Source organism: Lygodium microphyllum, chromosome 7, assembly GCF_053477565.2.
Source record: "Lygodium microphyllum isolate KBCC chromosome 7, Lygodium_microphyllum_v1.1.10, whole genome shotgun sequence".
In the NCBI taxonomy this organism is placed as follows: domain Eukaryota; kingdom Viridiplantae; phylum Streptophyta; class Polypodiopsida; order Schizaeales; family Lygodiaceae; genus Lygodium; species Lygodium microphyllum.
The window spans coordinates 23,226,909-23,253,546 of NC_141141.1; the positions used below are offsets into that span (position 1 = coordinate 23,226,909).

General features: G+C 40.2%; 1 protein-coding gene and 1 non-coding gene across 5 annotated transcripts in view; one reads left to right on the forward strand and one right to left on the reverse strand.

The window, feature by feature from the left end:
* LOC148033269 (cilia- and flagella-associated protein 99-like) overlaps nt 1-26,638 on the reverse strand; it is a 59,140-nt gene that overhangs the window by 17,370 nt on the left and 15,132 nt on the right. For 3 of the 4 annotated variants that reach the window (XM_087681156.1, XM_087681157.1, XM_087681158.1), the window contains exons 2-9: nt 17,415-17,578; nt 17,054-17,171; nt 16,850-16,914; nt 16,610-16,736; nt 16,338-16,526; nt 4,903-4,980; nt 4,678-4,806; nt 4,112-4,219 (exon numbers count right to left, since the gene is read on the reverse strand). In XM_087681156.1, the coding sequence (XP_087537282.1) occupies nt 4,112-4,219; nt 4,678-4,806; nt 4,903-4,980; nt 16,338-16,526; nt 16,610-16,736; nt 16,850-16,914; nt 17,054-17,171; nt 17,415-17,578 (978 nt within the window). The remainder of the gene's footprint in view (nt 1-4,111; nt 4,220-4,677; nt 4,807-4,902; nt 4,981-16,337; nt 16,527-16,609; nt 16,737-16,849; nt 16,915-17,053; nt 17,172-17,414; nt 17,579-26,638) is intronic. The other variant, XM_087681159.1, reaches the window with a different exon arrangement.
* LOC148033270 (U2 spliceosomal RNA) lies at nt 26,257-26,455 on the forward strand. Its single transcript, XR_015691530.1, has one exon. It is a non-coding gene; the product is annotated as a U2 spliceosomal RNA (small nuclear RNA).

The following is a 26,638-nucleotide window of genomic DNA, read 5'->3' on the forward strand; positions in this document are numbered from 1 at the left end:
TGTACACAGTCAGGAAGCAAGACAGGTGCCTAGATGGTACACGCAGACTATGAGAGATAGTCATTTGGAAACACCCTTGGCTGGTCGTACTCGAAGGCAAACTCGACTGCATGATTCAGCACATTCCATGGAGTTTGTTATGGCAGCATGTACTCATGATAATGAGGAGCCTGAATGTTTTGAGGATGCACGACATAGTGTGCATTGGATGGCAGCCATGCAAGCTGAATTGGATTCTATTCATAAGAATCATACTTGGGATTTGGTGTCTTTGCCAGTTGGCAAGCGTGCCATTGGTACGAAATGGGTCTACAAATTGAAAAGGAATGCAGATGGATCCATAGATAAGTACAAGGCACGGCTGGTAGCTAAAGGCTACGCACAGAAAAAGGGCATTGACTATGAGGAGACCTTTGCTCCTACCTCCCGTATGACGACCATTCGGTCTATGATTGCCTTGGCTGCACATTTTGGTTGGAAAGTGCATCAGCTGGATATAAAGACTGCATTCTTACATGGGGAACTTCAGGAAGAAGTGTATGTACAGCAGCCCATTGGTTTTGCAGTTGAAGGCTCAGAAAATTTAGTATGCAAGCTGAAAAAAGCTCTATATGGTTTGAAACAAGCTCCACGAGCTTGGTACGCAAAGATAGATGCCTTCTTGCTTAGTCAGGGGTTTGTAAACAGCCCATCTGAGTCTACCCTTTATGTACATAAAGAGGGGGGATCCATGCTGATTTTGTGTCTATATGTAGACGACCTTTTGCTCACTGGAACACGTGCTGATCAGATTTCAGCATTCAAAAATAATTTACAGCAAACTTTTGACATGTCTGACTTGGGTATTTTGCACTATTACTTGGGCATCCAGTTTGTACATGATGCTAGAGGCATTGGATTATGTCAGTCAAGGTACATTGGGCAACTTCTTGAGAAGTTTGGCTTACAGGATTGCAAGCCAGTTTGTACACCCATGGAACCTGGGCTCAAACTGTCATTACATGATGACAGTGATTTGTTTGATATCCATACTTATGCTCCAGCAGTGGGATGTCTCATCTATCTATGCCACACTCGGCCAGACATACAGTTTGCCGTTTCAGTTTTGAGCAGGTACATGCATCAGCCTCGTATGTCGCATTGGCAAGCTGTGAAGCGTGTGTTTCGTTACTTGCAGGGTACTAGAGCTCTTGGATTGCTTTATGCCAAGGGGGGACCACTGCAGTTACATGCTTACAGTGACTCTGATTGGGCTGGTGATTTTGATACTCGTCACTCCACTAGTGGCAATTGTTTCTTTCTTGGCTCGTCATGCATTTCTTGGCTTAGCAAGAAACAATCCACTGTTGCCACGTCGTCATGTGAAGCTGAGTACAAGGCAGCCTTCACTACTGCAGTTGAGTGCGTATGGCTTAGACGCTTACTTGCTGATTTGGATGTATCTGTTACGGAGCCTACTCCTTTATATACTGACAGTCAGAGTGCCATTGCAGTGGCACGGAACCCTGTGTTTCATGCTCGCACGAAACACATAGAGATTCACTACCACTTTGTCAGAGAGAGGCTACATGCAGGTGATATCAGCCTTGTCTACTGTCCTACCACCAGCAATGTGGCAGACATCTTCACCAAAGCTCTTCCACGAGACAAATTTGAAGCATTTCGCGATGCTTTGAATTTGACGCCCTTTGGTGGCGGATGATCCTTGTACACTTGATCACTCTTCACTCCAGGGGGGTTTGTTGGGTATCTCACACGCCTTACTTACGCCTACGCTCATATGGGAGTGTGCGGGTGATCACTAGGACACTGGGGCACTTTTTACTCTCGGTAGGAGAGGTTTTTTCCCCCAGATTATGTGTACTATTTTGTATGTGCTTGTGGTGCACACTTACGGGCACTTACTGTGTTCGGGTGTGAACAGCCCCTTATAACCCTAAGGTATAAGGGTTATCATTTGTACTTTCAGCTAACACTCTATTCAGTACTATTGCATTGGGTGTCGTGCTCAACTCTGTCTCTCACTCTCACACTGTCTACTGCACTTCAGCTGCACCTCGATCCTCTCCCATCTGACAATCCAACCGTGCTTCTCCTCCACATATCATCCACAAACAGATGGACAAACCGAACCTAAGGGATTGTTACCATGTGATCATTTTTATTCTCTTTTCTGCACTGCCCCGAACAGTGTGTAACCAGCCTAATTGTATGGAAAGCCATCAGCTTACGCTTGCCATGGTACCCACCCTCCCCAAATATACAGAATTGCACGATTGTATCCCTTTGAACTCCAAAATATTTACACAGAAGGACATTTCTCGAGGCATGGGCTCTAATGCAGTCATCCCAAGATAGATGCCTCGTGAACTCCTCTAGTCCACACACACATTTGCCATTCGAGATGCCTCTATCTCCAATTTTACTTGCAGTGATAATAGCCCCAATTACAATTCTCCATGCAAACACCCTGTCCTGGAAGCGTAACTGCAAAGCCCAAATGCCTTTTAGGATGAGCTCCAGCCCTTCGTTGGATGCTTCAAGTCCCCATGCATTCCTTGCCCTTTTCATCTCCACAATCCTCATGCTTAGCAGTTTCTTTACCACAAATTGCCATTCCTGGCCTCCACAATCTCAAGCAACATTATCGGGCATGGCTCTTCCTTTTCCCAGCATTTTTAAAAAATCTTTGCCCTTAGTGCATCAGCTTCAAGATCAACTCTCACCAGGTGCAACCCCCCACTCAGCCAATCTTTCTTCAAACAGTCCATGCTAACGGGGGACATGTACCTTGTCTTCCCCTGCTTGCTTCACAAGAAATTTCCAAGTAAGGCATCCCAGGCCTTTTGCAGCATTTGATTCCAACAAACAATAAGTAGATAAAACCTCAGCATTGGGAATATGAAAATTTTAAGGATCTTGAGTTTCACGTGGAGCAGCCATGAGGTGGAATTCCAGTTGCTGAATTTCCTTTTGAACTTACCCAGAATCCAGTGTTCTCTGCTTCATTCACACCAACTCCAATTGGAAAAAGCTGCATAATGCTACTCCTCCAGTGGAAATGTTAGAAAGACTAGATGACAAATTTATACAAAAAGGTTTTCAGTGAAGAGGGAGGATTTTCCTGCCTACCTGGGAAGGAGGATGCATGCATGATCTGTGCTTACCTAACAAGCCTTGCTACATATAAGAAAGAAGAAAGAGAGTGTATCCCTTGACCATTACACACTGTTTATGCAAGGAACCCTGAAAAATGACATGTAACAAGAAGAAGACAATGTACCATATGGATAATTATCACATGTTGGAAGAAATGCCACATCTTCAAAAAAATCTTCAGTATAGCATTTACCAACCAATGGTTTTTAATATGGTGGAAGCCAAACCTTCTTAATCAACAATGTATGCATTAACACTAGTCTTGTAATTTGCTATAACAAGTGGCTGCAAGCCACTTATATGGCTCAGGCCCTATTCCACTATGTTAAAAATAGCATGTAAATATGATGTCACAATGTAATGGGACTTCACCAAAGGTATTAGATGGTAGAATTGAAAGTTTGGAAAAGTTTCAAGTAAAACCTCACTAAAAATTTTGAATTTTCATAGTACATGAAAATAAATCAAAACAGCACTCAACAACACTATTTGAAGTTCCAAAAAAGTTAATGTTTTGACCTAACTGTGATTCTCTTAACAAGAATGCAGTGTTTATTATCAAAGTATTTTTCAATAATGTTTCAGCCTGATCAAAACAATTTTGACATGGTTTTGATTAAGAATACTAAATGTTTCCTACTTGCAAAAAGAGTCTCAAAGGTACCCATGACAATATAGACTTTCTAGCTTTTTTTGACCCCTTCTATTTTTTACAACAACTATCTTGATTCTTGTGTTGGTAACCTTTCCCTAAAACATTTTTTTGTAATCTTCACCCTTGAGAAGAAAATGAATGTTTTTAGAGGGTCCAAATTGCGACTAAAGTGGTTTTCTCTTACAAGACTAGTGTTAACAAAGCGTCACTAAAAACTAATCCACTCTTAGAAACCAGGAGTATTGAAAGATTTAAGGAAATTTCCTCATAGCATTTCTCTATAATGACATGGCATACCTTAGCATTCTTGGCATCAGCACCAGCTTGATCACACGCATCAATGGCTGCTTTTTTTAATTTCCTCTCCAGCTCTTCTCTTACTTGATCTCTTGCCTTCATTTCTTCCTAAGCTCCAATAAACACCACAGGATTAATTATTTTAAAACAAAAGATCCTTATATAAATGGTTGTGAAGGAACTATGATGACATGCTTAGGTTACCAATCTCTATCAAGATCATGTCTAATATTAGCAATCTCTATCAAAAATCTACTAAGGTACAAGTCTACTTCTAATGAGCCAATATCTTTAAAAGTGATTGCCAGATGTATAAGAATTGGAGCTTCCATGAATAAGAAAAATCAAACCCTCATACAAACCTCTAGGCTGTCACAATGATGCAGAAGCATCAATAAGCATAGTGATTTTTTTAGAGCATCTTCACAGAGAAAATTTGATCTATCGAATCAGTGGAATTCCCAATAAAAATTTGGCAGCCTTTGTACAGTGACCAAGCAACACAGATTAGAGAAATACTTGATTTTTCAAACTATCATATTTAAGTATTTGACCTGGAAACAAACCTGCCAGGACTTGAAATCAGAATCATCTCGGAGATCTACTTCAAAGGCTTTGACTTTGGCCCGCTCTTCATCCAGTTGTTTTTGGTACAAGGCATGCTCTCGTAAAACAGCTGATGCTGTTAATTTCACCTGCAACAAACTAGATAGTGTGTTTACCCCTAAGTTTTATATAATAGTTGACATACTGTTCATGTTAAGCAATTGTTCTGAGCACAATGCATTTACTTGACTGGTTGGAGGCTCTGGACATGGACGAGGCTTGAGTGAGATATATTCCGTTTCTAGCTTCCTTATTGACTCTATCTGGCCAAACAAAAAAAATGAATGGAATCAGGCAAAGAATTATGTATTTAATAGATGTTACTGTAATAGTTGGCAACAAATCAGCTATCTTTTGCACTATAAGAAAGAGCACATCTTTTCAAGGCATCCTATAGATTGTCATTTGGTGTGACCAGGTCATGTGGGTACACAATAGTCAATACTGGGAACTGTAACACCACTAAGTTCCATCTGTATATTGTAGTACACCACCAAGAGTCTTCCATTTCTTTTCAATGAGAGTATCCTTGATAAAATCTCAAGAAAAACATTCCTCAAGATAAGAGTACAAAATACAAAATAACCCATGTAAAGGACTACAAAGTACTCCAAGATACAAGGGTCAAGTAAACAGCATCTCTCCTCCTCCTGATATGCTCAGAGTCACTCTACAGTATCTCCCACAGAGAAAGTCGATAATCTTAGTTGGACCATGGAACACCTCTTGAGGGATCCCTTTCACACAGTACCAGAAACCTACCATAGCCAAGCCATGTGCCCACTGCCAAGCTCCTATGTGGTACTAACCAAAAACTGATTGCTGGTCCCTCATGTTATTGCCCCCCAAGTCACTATCATAGATGTACTAGTACCATGAACACCATCTTGAAGGCTCTCTAGCACATCTCCTTGGCCCTCCACATCTCCCATACTAAAAGCCTACCATAGTGAAACCATGTGCCAACTGCCAAGCTCATATATGCTACTAACTGAAAATGGATTACAAATAATAAGGGATACAAGAGAAGACATGTTCAACTGAAAAAGTAGAACTACTTCTTGAGGCTTGGCTTTGCACTCTAGAAGGTAATTCTATTATATGCTGGAAATCATGAAGGCTTATGAGTGGGCTTCTACTCCATCCGAAGCAGGTCCACCATCAGAGTGCCAAAATTTGGTAAATGCTCGATACAAGGAGACTCCTGTGGATATTTTCTATGAAGAAAGATCTTCATGTGCACATACAAGAAACAACAATGGGATCCTATCGAGCACCATTTGTGGAACATAGAATCTAATTATATGTCACTCCTGCAAATGACCAAGATGAGTATAGGTAGCTGAGATGAGAGCTCTAAAAGTTATATTTCATGAAATTTTAAGTCAAAATTAAACCATTGGTTCAAGTGCTACCACCAACCTAGCCAATTTGAGGCATTCTAATCATCTTAATTACCAAGAAACATTAACGTGAGCTTAATTTATGGTTGATGGCATAGACATTGTCACAAGGACATGAAATTTTATTGATTTTCTTAGCATTTGATTAAAAGTTAATCAAACGTACTAATATGACTTGCACACGTGATGGCATGGACATTCTCACGAGGATGTAAAATTTTATTGCTTTGCTTAGCACTTGATTAAAAGTTAATCAAACGTGCTAATGTGACTTCCACATTGAGGCCATCCAACCAATATCAGATTTGGGATTGAATTCGTCTTTTAAGGAGTAGGGTGAAGGCCAATTCCTAAGCAAACCAAGCGGCAAATTGGTATGGAGACTTGCTAGTCAATTTTGACAACAAGAGGACTTGGATTAGCAAAGAAGATCAAAGGATATCAATTATACTCCTTCCATTTGTAATACAAGATAAAAAATACCGCAAGGGGTGCACCAGTTTTCGGGCCAATAGGGTGTCCAATGTCCAAGATTAAAGTGGTAAAGTATGCATTTTCAGTTTATATGAATTTTATACTTGTTGTAATTAGTCCTTAATTAGGTTATTTATAACCCTATCCGAGGAGGAAGACTGGTTTCAAGCACAGCCCAAACAATCACAATAAGACCACCTTCCTTCTATCAACATATACAATTAGAAGCTCAATGGGATAGGTTTTCCCACGTGGCAAAAATTAGGTATAGGTTGATAAGAAAGATCAAAACCTGTGGGGCATAGTAATAGGAAGAGAACAAAAGGAAGTTAAGTTGCTTTATGGGATGAAAAGATGAAGTATGATCATTGATTTTCCTAAAGCTTAAAAATGGTGTAATAAATCACATCAAAATAATTTTAATTGTGAAAGAAGCATAGGGATGATTACATGGGTTGTTTGGCACTAAAGCATTGCACTCAAGTGAAAGCAATGATCCCAATAAAAGCAATCATCTCACAAGTCACATGAGCATGAGCAAGTACAAAAGCTTCAAGCAACAACTTTCAACTATAGGAAGTGTTTTTCAAGAAAATGAGGCTAATAGAGTAATGCTATATCAAGTTATGAAAGGCATACATATCATAAAGACAGTGAACATCCTATCAAATAACAATGAATTAGAGAAATGTTCAAGCTACACTTTAGAGCATGAGTAAAAGCTTAAGGGAAAATTCAAAGAATCAGCACTAAAGACAAGAGCACCAATCAAGTGTTTGTTGAGGAGCCATACAACAATGAGAAAGAGGACATGGATATTCAAGATTGACACCAATATGCACTTACTGTGAAATGCAAGGACATGAGGAAGAGGAAAAGGATAGAAAAGATTGAGACTACTATGTACTTACATTCGAATGCAAGGACATGAGAAACAAATGAAAACTATTATGTAATAACTGTCACAAATGTGAACATATTGAAGACTAATACCAAAGTAATAAGAAGCAGGGAAACTATTACGTTTATTTATCCCCATGTGTGAACACATGTTATTGTATGTAAAAGTGCGTATTTAGGTGTGAACACCTTTTACACCACTTAGCATTAAATATGGGTCAAGGGTGTAGGTGGATACCTCAGGCTATATATTCAAGCCCTATCACTTGTACTTTGATCAACATCTATCCCATCAACCTTTTCAGCTTTGTCATACTTGCAAGAGCTCTCTCTCTCTCTCTCTCTCTCTCTCTCTCTCTCTCTCTCTCTCTCTCTCTCTCTATTTCACCAGTTGGTCAGACTATACTATTGTGACACTCTTTAAGAGTGGAGACCCCGCGCTACTTGGTAACTATCAAACCATCATGATTGGACACATGCTGGCTAGAATATATGGCTCTATTGAGGAGCAAGCATTGAGTGAATGGGCCGAGATGCATGGCCTGAGATCAAAAGGCTAAGTTGGCTTCAAGAGGGGATATACAAGTCTAGACCACATCTTTACATTGCGAGTAATCATCGAAGAAGACAAGGCATTCAAGAAAAAGATCTACTGCTATTTTGTCCACATTTGCAAGGCCTTTGACACAACTCCATGTGCTAGACTCATGAGAAGAATGAAAGACATTCATATGTCCATAGGGCTACAGTGGAGTATCTATGCCTTGTATGAGACAATGACAGGCTGAGTACAAACACTTGAGGGCATCTCAAATACAATCAATAGCACCATTGGGTAAAACAAGGTTGCCTACTTTCACTGACATTGTTTGGGTTGTACATAGATGAAATTTCAGAATATGTGGATAGAATTGGTGGGGCCAGAGCCAACCTAGTTGGAGTGCTGATACCAGTACTGCTTTATGCAGAAAATATTGTACTTATATCTGACTCACCTGTGGGACTAAATAGACACTTGGATGCATTATAAGCTTTTTGCAGAGATAGAGACCTTAAGATGAACCTTGGGAAAACTAAAGTTATGGTATTTAACACTTCAGCTGCTTGGATGACGAGAGTTGAGCACCAATTTACTTTCGATGGAGAGCCAGTGAAGATGGTCAAGCAATATGTTTATTTGGGGGTCACATTGAAGGGACCACAGTTCTCTTGGAGAGAGATATCAAAGGCTCATTTGGCAAAAGCATATGCAGCCTTAGGTGCATTGAAGAGGCAATGTGCTCATATACAATTTCATGAACCACACACCAAACTGTGGCTTTTTGACACCCTGGTTACACCCACACTCCTATATGAGGCAACTATTTGAGGTGTGAGTCTCTTCCACACAAGGAGACAGCCTTTGGGAGACCAGGATGGAACAGAGAAGGAATACTATGATGGGTGGGAGCATATGGAAAGACCACTAGTCATGATGATCGCACATATGATACAAGCAAAGAGCTCGACCCCACATGAGATTATCAGAGCTGAGTTGAGAGCATCATCCATGGTGGTTGAGGCCTTGGTCCAAGCAGAATTAGGGGCATTTTCCATCTCCATCAAAGTGGGTGAAGGCCAATTGACTGTCCGAATCAAGAGACTAATTTGATTGAAGACTTTTTGGGCATTTCGGACAACAAGGAGAGTTGGAATACCGAAAGGGATTGGGAGAATCCCATTGTACATCAACTTCTTCTTCAATTAAGTTAAAGAAATACCGAAAGGGGCGCTAGTTTTGGGGCCACCAGGGTGTCCATTGTCCAAGATTATAAGTTAATTTGCATTTCTTAGCTTTGTAATAAATGTTGCTACTGTAACTAAGCTATAGTTAGGGACTTACCACCCATCCATAGAAGGAAGGATTGTTTCATGGTTCCATTGCCAGGATACCACTCAATCCCTTGATTTGGTGGAACCAAGGCACCTAATTGCAAGCCAAAGCTTTGTGCTAGTGCTGATTTTTACTATTAGCTGAGAAATTACAGCAATATGTCTTCATACAGTGAGATGGACTCAAGCAGCGATGATGCCTCTCAGTATGAACATTCACATGGGAATGAAGGAAATGCAAGCAATGCCTAACCTTGGACAAGGCTCAAATGGACAGCAAGCTGTAAATGTTGTTGTTGGACAAGATGCATGGCCTTCAAGGCATAAGGAGGCAGATGACAAGCAAAGTGAAGAGGAATTTGATGACCAGTTCAAGAATCGGATGAGGACAGCAACAAATCTGTTTGCTGAATTGGCAAAGGATCCTCAATTTACCCGATTTTTAAATACTCCAAAGAAGGATAACAAAGGCAAAAAGAAGAAGAATACGTTTTTAACACCTTCGGGACAGCAAGGTGCACCGAAGCCGATGCCAACAAACCCTTCATTTCAAACTCCCAAAGAAGCTAATGAAACTAAACACTTGGTGCCTATAGGGCAAGAAATGCAAATGCAAGGCCATCATGGAAGTGCCAATCCAATGGAATTTGGGCAGCCGGACATGCCTACTATGATGGGGCAGCTAGGATATTTTGGTAGAAGCACGATTTTTCATGCTATGGTTGGACAAGGACCACATACACGAATATATGGCACAAATCTCTATGGTATGCAACAACCAATGCATGGTGTGCAAGGCCTAATGTATTCGGGTATGACTGGAAATATGCAAAACCCTATGTATGGCAGCATTGGCTTGATGCCTGGGGACAAAGTAGCATGCTTGGTATTGAATTTGTACCCCCGACTCCTTATGGGGCTCAAGGAATGAATGTTGGTCATGCAAATGCTCCATTTGGCATTGGTTTTGATGTAAATTCAACAAATGCATCCTTTTTGCAACAGCTAATGTATGACAACTTGACACCCAAAGGGGCAGCAAAAGACTATGATAAGGGTGGCAATGAAGTTTGAGTCTTTCAATGGTGCACAAGATAGATTGAAAGCTCTGACTTTCATTCAACAATTTGATGCAATCTATTCAGGGGGGAACTTCACCGAGTCCTCGAAGATTCAAAAGGTAGACACTCTCTATTGGCATGGCATCCCATCTAGGCATCAGAGAGAATGAAATGGGACCCATGGGAAAAGTTGAAATGGCATGTAAAGGCCATGCAAAGCCCGTCACACCGCTCATTGAAAAGCATCAATTGCATATACAAGGATATGTAGACAGCAAAGAGTTTTTCATTGCTCTACTTGAGGGTTGTGATGTATTGCTTGGTATGACGTGGTGTCACCGTATGCATGCAGTGATTGATTCTCGTGTAAAAAAGATCACTATTCAGCATAAGGGAAAGATACTCACACTTGATGTAAAGTTGAAAGGTGAATCTATCCCTATTGTATCTACAGCTGCCATTTCAAAAGTAATGGAAAATCATCTTTCAGTGTACTTGGTTTTTACTAAGGATAAAGATGATAGTGAGAATGTTGGGAACATATTTAAGTTAGAGAAGGATTGCATGTCATTTCTAAAAATATACACTCATTGCTTCTCTCATTCACTTCCAAGGCAACTACCATCTGAAAGGCCAGAAGATCATGATATAGATCTTATCTATGGAAGTAGCCCACCTAATAAGCCACCATACAGAGTCTGCTACCTAACAGGAGGAGATTATGAGTTAGGTGAATGAGCTGATAGAAAAAGGGTTGATTCAGCCCAGCTCATCTCCTTTTTGTTCTCCGGTGCTTTTGGTGTAGAAAAAAGATTATTCATGGCGTATGTGCATTGATTATTATGCTCTGAACAATATCACGATAAAGAATCGCTTTCCAATTCCTCGCATCAACAATGTTATGGATAGATTGCAAGGGGCAGTCATATTTAGCCATATAGATTTGAAAAGTAGGTATCATCAGATATGCATTAGACCGGAAGATGTGCCTAAGACAACTTTCAAGTTGTCTTTTGGATTGTATGAGTTTCTTGTTATGCCTTTTGGACTTATGAATGCTCCTGCCACTTTTAATTACATGATGGATCCCATCTTCAAACCACATAAAGGATTTGTGGACACTTTCTTTCATGACATGATTATCTATTCAAAGAACAAGGCAGAGTATAGAAGACACTTGGACATTGTGTTCAATGAACTGTGTGAGCATAGGCTAGTTATCAATGAAAGAAAAGTGAATCCTTCTTGCATGAAATCCACTTTTTGGGATATATTATATCGGCTGATGGTATTCGCACGGACCCTGCAAAGGTTGAGGCAATACGATCATGGCCACCTTTGAGAAATGTGCATAAAATCCACAGATTTTTGGGTTTATGTTCTTATTATAGGAAGCATGTATGCGGATTTGCTGAAATTGCATCTCCATTGCAAGTTTTGTAGAAGAAGGATGTGCCATTTAGATGGACAGCAGTGGAAATTTCAGCATTTGAAAAGTTGAAGAAAAAGATAACTTCAGATTCTATGCTTGTGTTGCCCGATCTAAGGAAGTCATTCCTATTTCAATGTGATGCATGTGGTAATAGCATTGGGACTGTTCTTATACAGGATGCTCGAGTTCTCCCTTATGAGAGCCGAATTCTCCACAGTGTAGAAAAGAATTTGCAGATCTATGAGAAAGAGCTCTTGGCTGTAATTCATGCATTGTCGACGTGGAAACATTATTTGTTGAGGGCTGATTTTATAGTGCAAACAAACCATCAAACTTTGAGGTACTTTCAGACACAGATAAAATTATCAGAGAAGCATATAAGATGGGAAAATTTTCTCTCTATGGTTCACTTTCAAATTGTATATATTGATAGTGAAAAGAATGTTATGGCTAATGCACAGTCATGTAAGCCACAAATTTCAGCCATCAGCATGGTTTATCACATTGAGTCGAATGCCATGAAAGAGCAATATGTTATTGATTCGGATTTTGCTAATGTTTATGATTAGCTTTGCAATGGCCAAAGACATGAATATTTTGTGCTAAGAGATAGATTTCTGATGATGTATGGGTGACTGTGTCACAAAGCAATTAAGGCCCAGAGTTATCACTAAAAGTCATAATCCTCCGTATGCAGAACACAAAGGTATTGATGCCACGATCAAGGCAGTGAAGCATTTCTTTTATTGGCCAGCTTTGAGGCATGATGTAGAACATCTTGTTAGGACATGCATCGTATGTTAAAAGATAAAGCATGATAGGCAAAAGATAATGGGTTTGTTGCAGTCCTTGCCTATTCTAGATAGGTCTTGGCAAAGCATTACAATGGACTTTATTTTTTAGCTTCTTAGGATACCCACAAGGAATGATGGGATATGCACTATCATTTGCAGGTCTAGAAAACAAGCCCATTTTATTCCAATGAGGAAGAAAATAAAGGCTGATCATATGACACGATTGTTTTTGCAACACATCTTTAAGTATCATGGTATACCATAGTCGAATATTAGTGATCAAGACCCTCAGATGACCAGTTTATCTTGGAAGGGATTGTTTGAGAATATGGGTACCATGCTGAAATTCTCACCATTATTCCATCTGCAACAAGCAGATGGTCAGTGTGAGAAAGAAAATTCCACAGTGTTAGATCTTTTGAGATGCTATGTTTCAAACCAGAAGACACAATGGGAGCAATATTTACCCTTGGTTGAGTTTACTTAGAACAACACATTACATAGTTCCATGGAAGCTCCATTTGAAGTAGTTAAGGGTGGCAAGAATCTACCACCTATTCTACAAACTAGGGATAAGATCTTTGAGGTTGATCATTATGAGGAAAACTTAAATGTAGCCTATGCAAAGATAAAGTATGCACTTTAAAGATCGCAAGAAAAGCAAAAGAAGGCAGTTGATTGCCACAGACGTGCTTTGCAGTTTACAGAGGGTGATTATGTATTGTTGTGTTTTGAAAAGGCAAGGTTGAAAAAGATAAAAGAAAGAGAAAGATTATATCCGAAATTGAGTATGAGATACTATGGCCCTTTCAGATGTTGGAGAATATCAATGATGTGGCATATCGGCTGAAATTACTTCCACATTGGCAGATACACAGTGCCTTTCATGTCAACTTGTTGAGGCCTTTTCATGGTGATGTGTTAGAGAGGATATGACTATTGGATAAGATTTTGATACCCGAGCAGATTTTGGCACATAAGGAAAGAAAGGTAGAAGGTAAAGTTTCCAAGAGATACTTAGTAAAATTTCAAAATTATTCACCAATGGATACCAAATGGATGGAAGAGGATAACTTGGTAGACCATCCTCAGTTGTTGCAAGTTTACCTAGATACCTGTCAATTAGAGCCGACTTTAGTTCGGGCTCTGTTAGGTTCAACAGAGTAGGGCCCGAAGTATTGCATGATGCTCAAGGGGGAAGTAGCACTTCCACTCCTCCGGTTACGGATAGCTCTCATATGTAGTGGATCTCGGATGTATTCAACATGCATCCAAGGTACTATGCTGACAATATGTTTGCCATGAGGTCACTACTTTAGTCACTGTGAGATGTATGCAAATGAGTATGAGTTTCACCCGAGTACTCGAACTATACTTTTGCATCACCTTATGATAAATTTGGCATGAAATTTGCCTCAATTTTGAGACAAAAATTTTGATCATTTTTAGCTCAATTTTTTATCAACTTGAGAACCGCTTATGGTCACTTTGGGATCACTTTTTGCAATGATTGCTGGTCAGTTTTTGTAATGAGTTTGTGATTAGTTTGGGGTCACATTTGCAGTAGTTTGTGATCAGTTCTCAAATCAGCAAGTGATCAGTTTACGGTCAAATGATGCTCAATTTTCAATGGTTTTCTTTTGCCAGATGAGTTGAGCTCATGAGAAATAGACATGCCACATGATAATCTGACAATGTTTTTTAGATTCTACATGGGTCTTATATTACGTTATGATTGGCTGGTAATTTTCAGCATGTATTAGGCATATGGAATGGTTGAACAATAATGCGCAATGTTGTGTTAATTATGATGCCTTGTGAAAATTCCAGTCCACTCTTTTGCTTTTGATGCATTTGGCAGTGCAATCGAGGACAATTTGTAGGGACTTTAAGGGGGAGGGCTATCATGAGAACATGTATTTTTAAAACCTCACTTAACAGCTCGAGACTCGAGGAAATCATGAGATGTCAAAGACAAAAGTTGCTACAAGTTATCCCGCATAGATACTTGGTGGTATCTGGTGCCAGTTGTTGACCTAGGTCATTCATTTAGCCATAAGTATCAGTTTTGGTGACATTAGAGAAGTGGCGTTTAATGGTACCTAACACCAATCTGATGATCAAAGATAGTGCAAATACGCTTAAGAATTAAAGCTACCTAACCTATTTAATTATTGGCTAGTCATATTATTTTTTCAGGGCACCGAAATAATTATTAGATTCATTTTTAGTATTTAAAGACTAACAATTGATATCTAATTATGGATAATGTTGAAAAAACCATTTGGGAAGGCTGCCACTTGTTGAAAATGCCCATGCAAGACTGGAAAACGTCTTTAGAGGCTGGAGAGAGGTATTTTAGTACATTCATCCTACGAGAGAGAGAGAGAGAGAGAGAGAGAGAGAGAGAGAGAAGATATTTCCGGTCTGATCTACAGCCATTGGAGGACCTTCTGAGGCAACCAAGGGCAGGAGAAGACCAATCAACAACAGGAGACATCATCTATAGGCTACTGAGACAAGGCAGCAATAGTAAATGACTGATTTTCTTCAATTCTTCATGAAGAAAGTCTGAATTTTCTCTCTTCTCGGCATTCTCTCTCATCTCCTATCCTTGCTCCGAAGATTACAGCATTGAGATCGCCAGAGACTGAGAAATTTCAGATTTCACTTCTATGAACCCAAACTTGCAACAGAAATTAGGGTTTAGCAATAGCCTCAAGAAGCATGTCAAAAATTGGAACCTCCAAGACTTGGATTCAACAGGGCTGAAGCTGTTTTCAGTCAAATTCAAGTGGAGGGACCAATAAATCAATGAATTTGGGGCATTTTCCATCTCCATCAAAGTGGGTGAAGACCAATTGACTGCCCGAATCAAGGGGCAAATCAGACTGAAGACTTGCTAGTCATTTTGGATAACAAGGGGAGTTGGAATCTCAAAAGAGATTGGGAGAATCCCATTGTACATCAACTTCTTCTTCAATTAACTTAAAGAAATACCAAAAGGGGTGCCAGTTTTGGGACCAACAGGGTGTCCATTGTCCAAGATTATAAGTTAATTTGCATTTCTTAGTTTTGTAATAAATGCTGCTGTAACTAAGCTGTAATCAAGGATTTACTATCTATCCATGGAAGGAAGGTTGGTTTCAAGCACCATCATCCTAAAGAAATTTCAGCATATCCCTCTTCTTTGATTGCCGGTGAAGACTACATTTTGTACCCTCTACTACTGTCCTTCATCTTCCAATGTCTACTTCAATATTCTACTGCCTAGAGAAATGTGTTTCACTCCATCCACAGAGAAGCTCTTTTTCTCATCATCGACACCTCTACCCAAAGGACTACATTTTTTGCTCCCTTCATAGTGCATTTCACTCCCTTCACAGTGTAGATCCCTTCCAAGTGTTACCGCCTAATCAAGACAATGAAGTCATCTTTGAGCTCAACTCCATTGTATCAACATGATTCAATGCTCATCATTCCTCATTCTTCTTTTTTTGTTTTTGAGTTTTCTTTATCACAGTGTTAGCTATGCACTCTACGCTTCTCTCCATAAAGCCTATATTTCTCAACACAAGGGTCTCTCAAGTGGGGACCACTTTTGGAAGTCTTACATGAGTTTATTTACAATATCCATGTGGTGACAGTAGTTTAGTTGCAACAAAATCAAACATTAAACTTTACCTTCTCTTTTATTGCTGCGTACTTTGAAGGCCTTTCCAATGTATGCAAGTTAAATGGTTGGTTCTTCGGATGTGAGTAGAACTTAGCAAGATTCTCACGCGATGCTTTACAAAGAGCCTCTAAAGCCTTTTGAGTGGGTGTTGGTCCTTCTTTCCAAGTGGGGGGTGGTTTTGCTTTGAAAGGTTTTATCTATCCAAAGTCATCAATACTGACCAGAATCACCCAAAAAACTTTAAGAAAATCATAATCTAAATAATGTTTATATAGAATACCTTAACTTCTTCCCCTTGTTCTTCCTCTTTCTTTGTATTTTCTCTTCTTGTTGTTGAAAGATTGAAGGGTTTGAAAGCAGTACAATATTTATCTTGGGGTTTCACGAGAACTACTTTGTCCTCCAATCTAATCAAACGAACAGTATTAATGTGTATGGTTAAGAATGAGATGCACGAAAAAAAATTGATGACTTTTTTCAGCTTACAAAAGGTTGAATACATGAGGCAAAAGCACGTTACCTTTTGGATAGCTCTGCTGCCTCTTTATTCCATGATGCTAACCTCCAAATAAGATCTTCAACATACTAAAATAACATAAAGATATTAGGGAAAGATCCAACATCCCAAAAAAAAAGGCCACCATAAGACCCTTCTGAAGAGATCCCTGTTGCACAACATAACTGAAATTGACACTTATAGGACAATTCAAGAAGAAATAATCACCTGTACATCATAAAGTTTGATCCATTCTGGCTTGCAAAGTGATGCAATAGCTTCTAGGTTGAACACAAATTGAACAAAAGGGAGTACCTTTTGAGGATGCTGGGAAAGTACAAGCTTCCTGCAAAACAATGCCTGTAACCATTTAGTAGCAGTTAAAATATGGGCCAGGAATCAAATGACTTGAGCATCCAAATCTAGACAGCAGTAACTAGTATCATCCAGGTCATCATCCTTTGCAGATATCTTGCCAGTTCTTTACTGCCACAAAATAATTTCAAAAATTTTCTTGCAATATGTGATCCACATGGAGATGCAGACTAATTCTGAAAAATTTAAAGCATCTAAAAGAATTGGGAAAAACCTGAAATTGGTAAAGCTAAGCTCTTCTAGACGTATCAATACAAGGTAACCCAAAATGGTGTAGAGTGTTTTGTCAATGCACTGAATGTTGGGAGATTTGAATGAAAACAGTTTAGCTGTAAAAATCTCAAGAAGTTGCTTGTACCTGCAACAACCATACAGAACCTGCACAAAATGTATTTATTTCAACAAAATTCTGTGATCTAGCTCTCCATAGTATTATCCACATTTTCTCAATAATTCATACATCACCCACATCATGATCAGTTTTTCTTAAACTTCTATACCATCCTATTGCTCTTACTTTGCATGTTATCATGGATGTCATGATAGTGCTGGTTTCCCTTTACAAATCAAAGTTTCAACTAGAATCTCTACTTTTGAGACCTTGCTATATGTTGCCTACATGATCATTCCAGTCACCCAACATCCTTTGGAATTACCTAGCCCCAAAAATTTTCAAAGGATTGTCATAGGTTCCAGTTAAGGTGATTAAGCTCCTTAGTCCTCTTCTATGTAGCTGTCTTACTATCCCTTTTGTTAGCACACTGATTTAAGGATCATGCTCCTTACTTTCTATGAGCTTTGAATTGCGATGTATGTATTGCCACAATTCTCAAGTAATGAGCATTCGAGCCACAAAATGCCCCAAGCTAAGGCTACTTGTAGAGGAAAAGCTTATTTTCATCTTGATATGCAGCATCTCAAGATGTCGTGGTTGCATAAGCTCTACCTTAATATGTTTTCTCTCTCTTTTTTTTGCTACCCAGCCAGGCACAAGAGGGAAGAGTCAAAAGAGAAAGGGAAAAACTTGAGCATGGGCAGGCGGATGCTGTCATCTCCTGGTTGTGAGCTCTATAAGAGTCTCACAAAGACAAAGTAGCTCTCACTTTTTCCAGCCTTCTGTTTGAGTGCATTACAGTTTTGGATTGACTAGGAGTGTATTCATACTGGCTAAGCATTAATTACACCTAGGTGCATTACGATTTTATGCTGCCCACTGCCTGTGTTCACAGTGTGATGCTGGCAATCAGGACTTGCTGCATTTAATGCAGCTTTCAGCATCATGCAGCTACCTTTCTACCACAGCCAACCAGCATGGACAGGTTCTCGACATGGTGATGCAGCAGATTGGCCAGTTTAGGGGAGGACTGCTTATTTAAGGCATTCCCCCACGCTTGGCTGCTCATTCTTCTTTCTCCCCCTTTAAAGGTGCTGCACACTCTCTGTCATCCAGTGGATATTCTCCATCATCCAGTGCATTCTCTCACATCAGCCTGATCTGGTGCCCTAACTGACACTTCAGGCTACATGCAAGGACTAATCATTCTACTTTATATTCAACATTCTATTCATATGAGTGCAGTATTACCTTCTCTCTTCTACATTTATATCAATCCCTCTCTTCCATTCTATCTCGGTGTTCATTTTCTTCTTCTGTTGTGCACTCTCACATGGTATCACCACCAAAAGAGAGGACCTAGAGGTTCTATAAAAGAGGAGACCACACTCTATCTATTTGATGCAAATTTGTCGTGAAGATCACATAATTTTTGTGCTACTTGGACCTTCATCGATGTGTGTAGAGCATTGGCTAGAAAATATCATTTGAGGATATGGCTATGATTCTCATTACTCATCTACCATCTCCAAAGTATGATGTCTTCTACACCAGTTTACTCACCTCCAAAGCCCATGTCACTATTATTTGGGATGATCTTGCTCCACTTGTTTTGGAAAAAGATGCGTAGCACAACGAGATTGGAAATGGAGGATCCAGCTCCATCAAAGCTTTTACTACAAGTTCGAGAGGGGGCAACAAGATGGACAAGAAGGCTAAGAACAAGGAGGAGCAGGATGACACAAAGGATGAGTCACATTCTTCGTCTCCATGACAATATCATCTGAGGATATGGCTATGCATTATTCATCTTCCATCTCCAAAGTATGATGTCTTCTACACCAGTTTACTCACCTCCAAAGTCAATGACACTATTCTTTGGGAGGAGCTTGCTCTGCTTGTTTTGGAAAAAGATGCGCAACACAAGGAGATTGGAACTGGGGGATCCACCTCCATCGAAGCTTTTACTACAGGTTCAAGGGGGGACAACAAGACGGACAAGAAGGCTAAGAGCAAGGAGGAGCAGGATGACACAAAAAATGAGTTGCATTGTTTGTCTCTATGACTATAGCATATGAAAGGGTGTATTTTGGGCGGTTCTAGGTGTCTTGACCAAAGAATAGCTCATCAAGTGTGTCAACATTTACGAGGATCTTGCCACCATCTTACCTAGATGGTGTTGCACAACACAAGACCAAGTATGTAAGTTTTGACAAGGAGCCTGCCTTTGATCACATTGGCATCTTGCCTAGACGGTACTATATTGCTGCTTATGCTACTCTAGAGCTAACCGACACCCCTATATGGCAGTCTTCTCGTTACTGATCATCAGCACAACGCATGCTACACTCGTAGCATGTTGATCTTGCACATCCCATGTTGTTCATCATACATTGATTTTTTATCACATTCAGTTTTAGAGACATCTTGTTTATTCTCATGATCCACTACTTGGGAGTAGTCAACATCAATAGGTTTACATTAACTCCTCATCCCTAAGTCCCAAATGTATGAGAGCCCAAGTTGTGCACTAACAAGCACTATCCTGCACTATGTATCCAAAATGCACGTCTCTGCCCAGTCATCCATGACAATCACAATCATCCTTGACCTTAAGTAGCCATAAATACTAGTCTGGCTCATTGAACCACCAATTCACACTTACATGCCCATGCTTGTGATCTTGCTGATGACTCACTAGAAGATCGTGATCACTCTAGATTAAATCTATGAGAGCAGCAACAAAAGAGGATGCACATGAGAAAGATGAGGAACAACAAAGGCAAGAAGAGAAACTCAGCTGAATAATGAAAGGGCATTGGTACAATGCTCAAACCTTTCACATACAACAAGGCGTCGTTGTAGGGAGGGCGCTGGGAGAGAAAGGGCAGGAAATAGAAGAAGTCAATGACTCAAGTGATATTTCACCGACTTACAGGTGAGCGTGTAAATACACAAGACTAACCTAAAATCCTCTAGGATAGTGACCAAATCTTCTAGAACAGCGTCGCATGCCAAAAAGATGGATGAGGCCTTAAATAGGGACAAAGGAAAAACTCACCATGGCATAGTAAATTAGCTCCATCTCTCCATCTTGGATGCACTCTTGAACATAATGACATTGGATCTCAATCTGTTTCATGCAAGGATGAAACACAAGATTCTTGGTTTGGCCAAGCAGCTCTGAATGTAACCACAAATAGTTGTAGGCTATGGCTGTGGAAATCCAATATTAGCCAACATCTGTCTAAATCAAATAGCATCATGGGCAACCATACAAGCATCTCTATATTGAAACCAGCCTTCCTTCCATGGAGGGGTGGTAATAACCTGATTATAATTTAATTGCAACAAGCAATAATTAATGAAATGATGGAACACAAACATTTACTGATCAATCTTCCACATTGGACACCCTGTTGGCCTCAAAACTAGTGCCCCTTTTGGTGTTTCTTTATCTTTAATTGCAATTGAATTCGAATACAATGGGATTCCTTCAACCCCTTTACAATCCAAAAGCCCCTTGCTGTCAATAATGACCAGCAAGTCTTCAAATATATTTGCCCCTTGATTTTCTCAAGCAATTGGCCTCCACCGACTCCACGGAAAATGAAATTTGCCCCAATTTCGAATGTTGGCTGGTCCCTCACTTGAATCTTGCTAAGAATGAATTCTCATCCCTAAAGACTCAAGTCTTGAGGCTTCAATCTCCTAGCATACTTCCCGAGATTGTTGTCAAACCCTAATTTCTACGGGTTTACAACAAAGAAAAATACAATTTCTCAGCCTCCAGGGATTAGAATGATGAGATCTTTAGGGCAAGGTTGGGAAATGGCTAGAGAAAGAGAGAGCATGCTACATCGCGAGAGAATGAAAGAAATTAGTTGTTGCCTTATTTAGACAACCATGAAAGCTATCTCCATTGATGGAATACATCGAATATGATATTTGTTTGACCGAGATAGCCCTCAAACTGCTATCACCTACTGCTGTAGTCTCTTTAGGGCATGTGACCAGCTCCTGGTCATTGAGCTAATCAATACCTATTTGGCTTGTGGATAGAAGCCGATGAGCACCCTTCGTCTAATGCCCTGACCCTTTGGGGTGATCACTTGGGCTCCCTTGGTAAGATAACCATCACCTCTGTAGTCCTAGTAGATCACTGGGCAGCCCCAATGCACCCTTTGCCCGATACCCTGGCAACTTTATGGTGGAACGCCTTGGGGTGAAAGAACAATAACAAAAAGGGCTTGGCTAGTCTACTTCTCATGGCTCAGTTTTAGGCCTGAGAGGAGGCATTGAGATAAAAATGCATTAGCCTAACTTAAGCAGCCCCAAGACACACGTAATTAGTGAACGCCCCAAGACACACGTAATTAGTGAAGAAACCTTTTTTTTTTTTTTTAAGTGATCCTAGAGAGTAACCGTGTCCCACATGCCAAACCCTAATTTGGGTGCCCCCAAACTTTCTATAAGTAGGCTTGCTGCCCACAACTCTCTCTCAATGTCACTTTTGCAAGTTTCAAGAGTTGTATCTCTGTTGTCCACATCCCGTTCGTGGAGGACATCGCGGTCAAAGCTTCCCATTTCTGTTTGCTACCATTCGGTGCTTGATTTCAATCTCCATCATCCACATCCAAATGTCGCTTGTTGATCTCGGCACTGCCAAACTTGCGTTTGCTGTCAAGCGTTCCTTTCTAACTATAGGCAACCACATCCATGCTGCATTTACTGTCATTTGGGGCTTCTAGAGTTGTCGTCATCATCCAAGTGTTCTTGCCCACATCTAATGGCCTGCATTTTGATCTTCTCTCTCCTCCACAAGGTGTTCCACACTATCTCCTGCATCTTACACCCTATCACCCACAACAAACTGTTTGCATATGCCTTTCTAGCTGCCACTAGGTATTCTATCTCCTCCACAGTTTGCGTTTGCTGCATATTCTCTCTCCTCTATTTCCATATGCATCAGATCCAACCTTCTAGGCTGCATTTACTAGTGTTCAACACATGGAGGCTACCTTACTGCATTTCGAGATCCATTTCAGAGTACAACAATCTCTCTAGCTCATAACCTCTACCTCGACCCTAGAGACACGAGAGTTCAAGGTTCAATATTCACTGCACAGTGTGTTTGCTACATGAGCATCGTATATTCAGTAGTCATTCACTTCATTATCCATTGTGTTCATTGTCTCTGAGTTACCCTAACCCTAACTATGTTCTATGTTATCAGTTCATACTTTACGATTGGTTTTGTATTTTTTGTGTTTAGAGCCTTTTCTCATTAGAGAGGGTCTCTTGGTAGCTAGAAATGACCTGTCAAAGTGTTGTGGCAGCTACGGCAGCCTTCTCTTTGTCTCTCTTAGCTTGCATAAGGTTGGAATGACCCTCTCTCTCTCCCAGCCTCAAAAACATCTTTCCCACTTGCATGAACAAGCTTTTCCGAGTGGCAGCCTTCTAATCCCCTATTCCAACATTATTTGCATTATTATATTTATTTTTAGCCTTAAAATTATGAAAATGAATTTAATAATTATTTTAGTGCACAAAAAATTATTGTGACTAGCCAACAATTAAATTGGCTAGGCAAATTCATCTCCCAAGTTTTCTTGAGTCTTCTTTAGCACCTGGATCGACATTAAGCACCATTAAATGCCAAATCCCTAGTGTCATCAACTGACACTTATGGCTAATAAAATATCTTAGGCCAATTTCTCGCACCAGATACCACTTAGTATTTGTGCAACATTACTTAAGACAACTTTTGCCTTAGGCATCCACTGATTTCCTTGGGTCCTTGGCTCATCAATATGAAATAATCTCAATTGTACTTCGCATGTGCAACATATACTTAAACATTTGATTAAAACTTAATCCGAATGTTAAGTAAAGTAATCATAATTTCATGTCCTTGTGACAGCCCTCCCCCTTGAAATCCTTGCAATTGTCCTTGATTGCACTATCGGATGCATCAAAAGTAAAGTACTGTAGCACTAGAATTTCCACAAGGCATCATAAAGACAACATTGGCATCTACTACCAAACCAGGCTACTATCAAATACATGCATAACCTAGCATAAGATTCACAAAGAATCTCAAAAGCATTGCAAGAATATCATGGGATGCATCGATTACTCATGAGCGTAACTTATCTAGCAAAACCAAACCATAGTTTAGCATAAACCATGGCTGAAACATCAATGGCATCATAATACATATGAAAACTAATGAGCATTTACCGCAGATCAATATAAAATAAATAGTTTGTAATGATTAAAAACCAATAATCCAATGCGATCATAGCCGAGGCTTCACCCAGCATAAAATGATGCAAATGTATAGTTCCAAAGCTGTAGACAATAAACGATACCATATGCATACTAAACATAGTGACTAGTACACTAAATAGTGATCCCCTAGCAAACATACTATGAGCTACAATACCCTAAATGTATGCTGAATAAATCTGAGATCCACTATATCTAGAGTTGTCCATCACTAAGGAGCGGAGGTGCTAGCTCCCTCACAAGCATCAAGTAATACTCTGGACCCCTGCTTTGCTGAACCTTACTGAGCCCGGTTCAAAGTTAGCTCTAACTAGAAAGCATCAAGGTAAAGCTACAACAAGTGAGGATGGTCTACCAAGTCATTCTCCTCCATCCATTTGGCATTCATATAGTTCTAAAACATCACCAAATACCATTTGGAAACCTTACCCCTAATCTTCACTCTTTGTGTGCCAATATATGCTCAGGTACCAATATCTCATCTAGCTCCTCAACTTCAAGCTGAATTTCAGCTGATACATCACTTGGTACATCGCCATGAAAAGTCCTTAGTAAGCTCAGATAAAAGGCATTGTGTATCCGCCAGTGTGGAGGCAATTTCAGCCTGTCTTGTGCACCACTAAAAGGTTCAAACTTCACACTGTTGCCACCCTCATCATAGTCCTTTGATGGGCCTATGTGAGTCAAATCATCATAAAAAGGCTGCTGCAAAAAGGGTGCACTTGCTGCATTTCCATGATAGCTAGCACTATCAAATGCATTTGCATGACCAGCATGAAATCCTTGTGCTCCAACAACCCCGAAGGGTGCAAATGCATTTCCATATGGCCCACTTTGTGCCCCAAGTATCATGCCTATGCTGCCATACATGAGATTGTGCATACCACCTCACATACCCAAATACATTGGGTGTTGAGAACCATGTGTTGGATACTGCATACCATAGGGATTCATGCCATACATTCCCATATGTGATCCCTAGCCAACCATTGCATGAAAAATGGTGCCACCACCAATGTATCTTTGTTATTCCATGTTTTCATTTGCATGATTACCCTACTGACCATACTTCCATGGATTAGCAATACCAAGTTGGCCATGCATTTGCACTTGTTTTTTCCATAGGTACCAATTGTTTGTGCCATCATCAACATTGGGCTCTTCCAATGGAGGCTTAACCATTTCCTTCTGTTCTTCTAGCTGTCTCAAAGCTCTAGAATGTATCTTCTTCTCTTTGCCTTTGCTATCCTTCTTTAGGCCATTCAAGAATTGAATAAACAAAGGATTTTTTGCCAATTCAACAAAGAGATTTGTTGCTGTCCTCACCCCATCTTTGAACCTATCATCAAATTCTTCATCCTCTTGCTAGTCATCAATATCTTGAGGTATGGAAGTTCCTACATTTTGCTCATTTCGTACATTTTCAACTTGATATCCATGCTAAAAACCTTATCCAAGATCATGCATTGTGTTTCCCCCTTCACCATGTGAATGACCAACCTGAGATGCATCATCACCACTTGATCCCGTATCTGTCAGAAGTGGTGCAATAATGAAAGCGTAAACATAAGCTGTAATAAACTACTAAAACACAAGACAAAAGAGAAAGGGAAAGAAAGAACACAATACAAATAAGAACTCCGATGTATGCTCGGAAAATGGAATCCATATACCAAGACACGAGACAATACAGAAGCAATGTGAGTCACCAACTGTGGAGGCACTGGCACATGCTCCCTCTCTCCAAGAACTATCAGGTGATGAATGAATGTGAAGGAGGGAGCCTAAGAATATATAGGCCAAATAAATGCCAAAAATATGATTGGTTGGCCAACATTAAATGCTGGCCGACTGGCTGGAAATAATGCCTAAACACAATAAATGCTGGCAAATAAAATACCTAAAATATCTTTGTGCCAAGCCTGTTGTACCACATGTACAAACTCAACCATGAACTAACTAATCTACTAACACCCTCTCTCAGTTCATGGGTAATCTGATACAATACAATATACAATGATAATGTCGCATCATAGTACATACAACAATGTCCATCATAGTAGAACCATGGATACCCAAGTAGTGGGTGCTGCAAGGTAGGTTCAGTACGTACGTACGGATCATTACCGTACGGTACGTACTGATCGTACGTTTTGTGCACGTATGGAACATAAAAAACGTGATCATTTTTTTCATGTAAAATTTGGGGCCCAAAACGTGATGTGCCTAATGATTTCTACATCGCTTGGTTATTTGTGGATTTTCCTGGGCAAATTGAGACAAAAGCCCCAAACATGTTCACTGTTTCAGTGTTTGTAGGTTACGTGAGCTACAGAAGGCGCTAGCGTGCACAGACCAGGTACGTCTCGTCTCTCTCTGTCTCTCTCTCTTTGCGCTCTCTCTCTCTCTCTCTCTCTATGGGCTCACATTCATGCATGCTGGAGCCTTTTGGCTAAGATCAAGTGTAGTATCTGTTCTTATCAGTTTAATATCTGATACGTGGCCCATCGGGTCACTGCGATATTAACCGAATTTTTCCCATGGGGGCAACCCCATCCGGCAGCTTGCTGCCCGGGGTTGCGCGCATCGCCTTCGTATTGCACTGTCTCGGAGTGCCAGGCGCACCCCTCTTTTATATGCTGGAGCCTCTCTCTCTCTCTCTCTCTCTCTCTCTCTCTCTCTCTCTCTCTCTCTCTCTCTCTCTCTCTCTCTCTCTCTCTCTCTCTCTCTCTCTCTCTCTCTCTCTCTCTCTCTCTCTCTCTCTCTCGCGCACGCGCATGCGCATGCGCATGCTCGCTCGCGTTGATTCTTAT